At 38.5% G+C, this 8120-nt stretch overlaps 1 protein-coding gene across 3 annotated transcripts in view; it reads left to right on the top strand.

Moving 5' to 3' along the window:
- Positions 1-981: 981 nt before the first annotated feature.
- The window catches only part of esrrb (estrogen related receptor beta), a 98974-nt gene continuing 91835 nt past the window's right edge, over positions 982-8120 (top strand). The window contains exon 1 of one of the 3 annotated variants that reach the window (XM_039651123.2): positions 982-1068. Coding sequence is in view for 2 of the 3 variants with exons in the window: in XM_039651120.2 (XP_039507054.1) it covers positions 4044-4093 (50 nt within the window). In the remaining variant the exon portion in view is untranslated. Of the gene's footprint in view, positions 1069-2752; positions 4094-4168; positions 4316-8120 lie in introns of those variants that run through there. The other 2 variants (XM_039651120.2, XM_039651122.2) reach the window with 2 other exon arrangements.

The raw sequence follows: 8120 nt of genomic DNA, 5'->3' as shown, positions 1-8120 counted from the left end.
GTAAGCTCAGTCCAGACGCTCTGCGTTCTTCTGATTTATTCATCAGTGAAATCCACCCGATCAACAGCACTAACTAGTGCTCTAGTCTAGTGCACACTCCTGCCTCTCGTCGCACACTGGTCAGGGCTGATAGAAAGCTCAGGGGTCAAGCAGTTTTAATATGATACAAAAGTCATTGAAATATTTCTATACTTCTCATAGAATTTCCATGAATTGTTTTTTTTTTTTCAGAAATATCTGGGGAACATTTTGTGTTTGCTAGATTATGATGGGTGCTGTAGGTGCTGTCTGTCCGTATGCTAATATAATTGTTTACAATAAGTGTGTCATGGCCCAGCAACCCAAATAAAGGGTTTGAACAAAATCCATCATTTCCCTCCAACATTACACATTAGTCTCCGTTCAGTGAATCACATAAGGAAATTTAAAAAGCAAAAGTTAGTCAGGATTACAAAATCTGTAAGAGAAAACAAAAGTAGGCCACAGTAGCCTATTATTTAAAATTTACACAAGTACAACCATTAATTATGAAACAGTTTCAACACTTGAAATTGGTCATGAAACGAAAGTTGCGTTATTTTCTTCCTGTGGAGTGAAACGCGTCTCGAACAAGAACAAATGTGGGCGGGGCTTGATTGTGTCTTGGATGGTTGTGGTTTGCTATTGGCTGATCTCATGTGAGTGACAGGTTATAGCCCCGCCCTCGTCATCAGAGAAGAGATGCAGCAAAAGGAAGTTAAATCTGATTCAAGGTTAAATAATTTATAATAAATACTGCAATATTTCAATAAAATGGTTAGCTATTTCATAATTGAGAGAGTTGAGTATTTGACATTAAGTTTGCCTATCAGATTTCGATCGCGCGAGACGATAGCCTCGAAGATTACTACATAAATATATTGTGTCTGTTTAAAGTTGTAATGTTTTGCAGGAGTCGCGGGTTCAGTCAGTGGGAGGAGCTCGTCATATATGAGCGTCGCGTGCGTCGCGTGGCTCCCGGTAAACGCGCGCGCTCAGTCGGAGATGGACACGCGCCTGAGGATGAGCTCCGTGTGTGTGTGTGTGCAGGTACACTCAATATCTCCCGTCTTCTCCTCTTTTCTGGAACATTTACACCCTCAAATATCTTCTCTTTCTGCTCTCTCTTCTTCTATCCGGTTAACGGGAACTTACCATTCACACACTCGGCTGTGTTTCACTCTCTTTATTAAAGCTGGATCATTTTGCTTTGCCTTAATCAGTCAAGTGTTACTGTAGCCTATTGCGTTGTTTCGTTTGTTTAATCATGTTTATAACACAAATGTGCAAATAATTCACGTCAGTTGATCGCGTGAAGCTCATATATATCATATATCAACACATTAACGTTACAGTCGTTAATGTGTTGATATATGAGCTTTTTCTTTTCGAGTGTCGTTTTTCTCTCTTTCATAAGTTTTTGTTCGAGCGTTTTACTTTGCAAAACTGTCTTTACAAGTGAGATTAAACTGAGAAAACGTCATTTAGACACATTTGGAATTACAATAAAGTTAAATTCTAAAAAAAATGCGAGTTATTTAGCGAACATTAATTATCCTTATAGCCTAAATAAATTAATACAAGTCTAGATAGCTAGATAAACGTGTGCAATAAGATCGAATCAAACATATTTAATTAAAAAAAAATGTGAATAAAGAGTAGCTTGTTTAATAACAATGCAGTAAAGAGCTGCATTTCTCTTTTTATTATGTTGAATTTGAGCTTTAACCTAATCTGAGAATGGGAATAATAACTGTAATTAATGCTTGGGATCTATAAATAAAGTCACTGATGATAAATTAAACACAACATTCATTGCAATGCTCTAAATAGAAATCAGCTTTCACCTGGACATCATCAAACGCTTTCTCTCCAATATAGCCATAGAATTAGATTAAAATGATTTTTTTTCACGAGCACAGGCGTATGAGGTGTGTGTAGAGCTAAATTAAATCTCCAGATATCTCGTCATTTAACACAAGCGCAGTATCAGCGTTTGATATCAAATCCTCTGTAACATAAGACCAGACCTTAATAAGCATTCCTGAGGGATTCCACGCAAATCATATGGATTAGGTTCGTGGATGAATGACCTTTAATTCCATGTTTCTCAATTAAATTACTGTATGTTCTTGAATCCCAGAGATATCAATCATCTGCTCCATATCAATGATACAGTTCAAAAAAAGCACAGATTCACTCACAAGTATGTGAGTTTGATGCCGTATTTGTACTTTAATATTAAAGTGATCGTCAAAGAAATTAAATAATTCCAAGCCCGTCTAGTCTTCAGATGTGTGGTTGTTTTACACTGATTTTTTCCGTGTTTGGTGATGAGTTTTCTCGCAGTGAGTGAGTGATGATCAATAGGGAGTGTGTGATGTTTTCTATTGATTATGGAGACGTGAGCAGGGCGGTGTTCCCGAGCTCCCGTGCCGTCAGACGTCCAGCCGTAGAAATGCACAAATCAGCTCACTTAACATCTGAATGATGGACATGATTTATTTAGTCCTGCATGCCTGTTACCCAGCATGCTTCAGTGTGTTTCAGCTGTTCAAACCGGCCACTTGTCATGCGTGTGGTTTTGTTACGGCTCTCCTCGTTGCACGCTTATAAAACGAGTGTGACTGTGAAACAACTTCTGCATTCTTCAGGCTTGATCAACACTGTGTGTGTGTGTGTGTGTGTGTCCACTCTCTGCCACATTTGCTCTCAAACCATGGAGAATTTCCTAAAACTTAGAGAATAATCTGTCTGAATTGTAAAATGCATCTCCAGTTTTTAATATTTTAAACCCAACACACTAATATTTGTAATTTAATTTCAGTTAACATAATTGCATATAATATAAAATAAAACAAATGTAAGTTTTGCATCTTAATGCACTTACACATGAATAGTTAATTAACATGCTTTTGCATCACATTTGGAACACAATACGTGAATGAGCACAAATATGAATATTGTTATGTGTCAAATAAACAAAACAAGGTTCCACTTTATTCTACGGTGTCCTTGTGACACACAGTTGCTGTATAATACATGCAACTATCCCTCAACCAAACCCCGATCCTAAAACTATAGCAAGTGCATGCATTTAATTATTAGCACACACTTACATGCATAACAATGACACCTTATACTGTGATTATACATTTTATTTTTAAGTACTGATTAATATTGTATATGTATTATTTGGCATAGTTTATAGTCACTAATCTAGTAAATACACTGTAAAATAAAGTGTAACCCAAAAAAGAATAAAATATGATAATCGAGGATTTCCTCCATACATTAAAATAATAAGTTTTGTGCTGTATTTAGTATTTGCTTGAGTCTGTTTAGTGTGTGTGTGTGTGTGTGATCATCAGTGGGAGTGTTTATTTATCAATGCATATAGTATTAGTCTCCTTGTAAATCATTTCTTTTAAGTGCACTTAAATAAATAGTTATGCATGTATTTAATTATTATTACACAGTACTTAAATGCATAATTACATAATTAAAATAAACCCCAAAATATCAAGCTTTTACTCGTCACATAGGAAATATTCATTTGTTTTTGTGCGGTTATGTGCATTTGTGTGTGTGTGATCATCTGTGGGAGGATTTCAGCACACAGCCCCTCCCCCTGCTCACTCCCCCAGTGGCCCCGCCCCCTCTGCATGTTAAGCCCCGCCCCCCTGAGGCATCAGCCAACAGCAGCTGTTCCATATTCATCAAGCTCTTCAGTCTTAAAGAGACCGACACTGAGCGTGCACACACTCATTCTGCCTCACACACACTCACCGTAGCGCACGCTCTGTCGCTCTCTCTCTCTCTCTCCGCTTCACCCTGATCTGATCAGACCCCCTCCCATCACTCACACACACACACACACACATGCGTACCTGAGTCGGTGGGCTGCGCTGCCGGAGGGTCTCTCCGCCTCAACTTTCCTGCCGGTGTGTGTGTACGGGGAGAGCGAGTGTCCGGTGTCTCCGCTTCTCTTCTTCTCTTCCTCCTGGAATGATAACACTGGGCTGATGGACATTTCCGAACTTTGCATCCCTGATCCTCTCAGCTATCATAACCAGTAGGTGCATCTTCTCTCTCTCATGCACTAACTCCACAAACTCTGCTCTTCCTCAACTCTGCTTGCTGTGTGTGTGTGTGTGTCATAGGCATGTTTCAGGTCCAGACACTTTCCTGGTTTTGCTTAGATGGCTTGTGTCTTGCAGTGGGACGCCGCGGTCTCTGTGTGTGTGTGTGTGAACGCTAGTCGGGCGGACACACAGATGTGTGTTTACTAAATGAAGTGAGTGAGTGAGGGTGTTTTTGAGTGTCCCCCCGTCTGGAATAACGCACTCGCATAACGAGTCTTTTTATATATGTTTTCTCATAAATTGTCACATCTTAAATTGGCGCTTTATGAAACGTAGCATTTACACTGTGTTTCTGAGAGCGTGTTCGCTTGTGTGTGTGGGTCGCCATAAAAGATCCACATTGAGCGTAATGTGCAGTAACTCCACACATGGATTTTTTTGGATATGGATTTGTTGGTTTACTCTTCAGTAACATGTCACACCAGCAGCTCTCTCACACAAAGAAATGGGTCCAAGTCAAACTGTGTGTGTGTTTGGGGTAAAATAGGCTAGATTACACTCAAGTCAAGTCTCTTAAACACACATATTTTAATCTGCTTTGTAGTTTTACACTAAGGCGGATTACAGAGGTTGAGTAGAGCGCAGATTCCTCCACGCATGCATTTCTGCTCGCGTTATATTTCAAATATGCATATTTTTATTTAGGGTAACACAAAGTATTCTTAATCAAAAATAGTCTGATAGTGACACTAAAGCTCTATTTAAAAAAAAAATTAAAAAAAATTAATTATTATTAAGAGTTAATAATAAATGCTTTGATTTTTTTAAATCACACTGTTATCACTGTATCTGTTAATAATTGTTATAATATAATACAATCAAATTAATACAGTGATTCTATTACATCATTATTTTTGCATTGAAAAACAATAAATAGCCCTTTTTATTAGACATTAAGATGATGTTGTAATATTAATGCATTTATTAATAGAGGAACCTGTTTTAGGGATTGGACTGTGCATTTATACATCTATTAATATTTAATAATGAAAAGAATAAAAAAATCTGCTTCATTTAGTTTATTTCAAATGTTTTATGGATTGGACTGTGCATCTATACATGTTTTTAAGAATGAAAAAAAATCAGCTTTATTTAGTTTATTCAAGTGTTTTATGGATTGGACTGTGCATCTATACATCTTTTTAATAATGAAAAAAAAAACAGCTTTATTTATTTTTATTCAAATGTTTTATGGATTGGACTGTGCATCTATACATCTTTTTAATAATGAAAAAAAAAATCAGCTTTATTTAGTTTATTCACATGTTTTATGGATTGGACTGTGCATCTATACATCTTTTTAATAATGAAAAAAAAAACAGCTTTATTTATTTTATTCAAATGTTTTATGGATTGGACTGTGCATCTATACATCTTTTTAATAATGAAAAAAAATCTGCTTTATTTATTTTATTCAAATGTTTTATGGATTGGACTGTGCATCTATACATCTTTTTAATAATGAAAAAAAAAATCAGCTTTATTTAGTTTATTCACATGTTTTATGGATTGGACTGTGCATCTATTTGTTTTTAATTGGGAAAAACAATCAGTTTTGTTTAGTTTTAGCCGGTCTAAGATATTTTCCCACACGTTGGAATTGAAGCGGAGTGTGTTGTAGAGTTTCGTCAGTGTTTAGGGTGTGTGCCGCCGGGGCTGATGGGATTGATCACGCCCGGCCTCGGACTCTCCTCGCAGGGATGACAGGACCCCGTGTGTATGCATGAGCACCGCGGGACAAATTGAATTGAACAATTGTTTGACTTCATTACCGAGTTGGCGGATCGAGCACAGAGAGCGCGTATCTCTCTCTCGCGTTTCCTTCCCTCCGTTCTGATCTCATTAGCTCCAGAAAAGAGCAGCTCGGGGAATTGCATTAGTGCATCTTAAGTTAAAAGCGGGCGCTCTTTGAGCAAGTGTTTCAGTGCTGTTGGGTTAATCAGATTTTTGCTGTCTGTGAGGAGATGCTATCGCGAGTAACCAAAGCGGCCGGCTCTCACACTATCCAGATGGGATCAGCTTACAGTAATTTGGTTTCAGAAAACATTACTCACACAGATCCATGGCTGTGGTCAGCCCACATATTCATGAGCTCGAGAGGGTTTCGATTCTCTGACCAGTCCGGCTGACCTCTGGCCAAACCGGCGGCTCGCTCTCAGAAGCAGGCTTTTATTAAGGCACGCACGCCGCATGAGGCTCTGCTTGTGATCCGAGCGCGTTTAACCCTGAGTCGCACTCTCTCACTCTCTCTAAACGGCCTGTGTGTGTTGGCTTAGTCAGGCTCGCTTCTTTATAATAGCTTCTTTAGTTGCTGGGTTGTTTGTCAAATATGGACAAACCTGTTTTCAATTTTAAATCAATGGTTGGGTTTGTCCATATTTGACCCAAACATTTAACATTTTTTTAGGGTGAAAGAAGAACATTAAACATCAGTGGAATTCTTCATAGTGGGAAAAGGTTCTTTATATTATTCAAATGTTCCAGACTTTCTTTTTCTTTTAAGGATTGTTCACTGAATGGGAATGATGACATCACTGCATTAAAAAAAAAAAAGATTTGGAACCTTTTTTTAAAAGAGTGTGAAAATAAATGTTCCGAAAAGGAAGATTTCTAGAACATTTGAATAATCGAAATGGTGTTTTTGGAATGGAAAGATTCCATGGATGTTAAAGATTCTGCACTGAACCATCGATGCCAATGACACACCTTTGAGTTTAGGAGTGTGTGATGAAGCTGTCCAACAAGAACTGCACAAATCTGACAAATTCCCCTAATTCCAAAATCATGTTTATTGAGGCAGAATGACTGTGTGTGTGTGTGTGTATGTATCTGTTCTCAGTGTGTTTTGGTGGTTGGGTCACTTCCAGTGCTCACACACACACACACAATGCATCAGTGACCCATCCGCCCCGACGTCGCCCGACACGCTTTCTCTCTCTCTCTCTCTCACACACACACATACCCTGCGTCAGTGACCTGTCCGCCCCGACGTTGGTCAACACACACACACACACCCTGCGTCAGTGACCCGTCCGCCCCGACGTTGGTCAACACACACACACACCCTGCGTCAGTGACCCTACCGTCGCCCAGTTCTCGCCGCGTAACCTTGGCATCCTCGCTCGCCATGACAGCAGTTTAAAAATAAACCAGCTCTGTTAGTGCTGAGGATAATACATCCACCAATGCATGCTGTGTGGGGGGTCATACACACACACACACACACACACACACACTCGCACACAAGAACAACGATTTCAGAATCTGCCATCTTTGTGGGGACGTAAGCAATACCTGATACACTAACACACACACACACACACCGTCCCCTTATTGACCCCTGTTTAGTACCTCAGCTTCAGTATGAGATTCCTCACACATTAACGGAGTTGCAAAAACTGATAAAAACACTTTTATTCATGTGAAAATATGTTTTTTGAAGCCGGTTGTATTAAAGCGAACGACAGCAAAAACATGTGAACTACAAGTGCGTCTGCGGTCGCATGCGGTGTTATTTTAATATCACGGCGATACTTTCTTACTTTTCATTAGACAGTTTATTTTGAATTAGTTTTTATTTTGTATTTGCCTTTTTAACCCTTGTGCTGCATTAGATTTTTAACACCGTTGAGTGCATTAAGGACCAAAAATGGCCACATATTAAACATTGCCTAAAATATTATATATTATTATTATTTTCCACTTTTACCAAGTTAAATCTTTTAACCAGCATCAGTCCTCATCATAACTACCAAAAATGTATTCAATTTCAGGATTTTAACCCTTTAATTACCCGTTTTGTTTGCGAAACCATCGATTTGTATAAGAGGAAAAAACACAAAAATTCAATTATTTTCAATAAACTAAATGCAAAGAGAAAACTTTAGATTTGGATTATCACAGTCCCACTTTGCAAAAAATCCCACTTAGCGCGTTAGAGACCAAAAATGGCCACCT

The sequence above is a fragment of the Pimephales promelas genome, chromosome 15 (assembly GCF_988280905.1).
Source record: "Pimephales promelas chromosome 15, fPimPro1.hap1.1, whole genome shotgun sequence".
Classification (NCBI taxonomy): Eukaryota; Metazoa; Chordata; class Actinopteri; order Cypriniformes; family Leuciscidae; genus Pimephales; species Pimephales promelas.
This window is presented reverse-complemented; position numbering and strand designations above follow the sequence as displayed.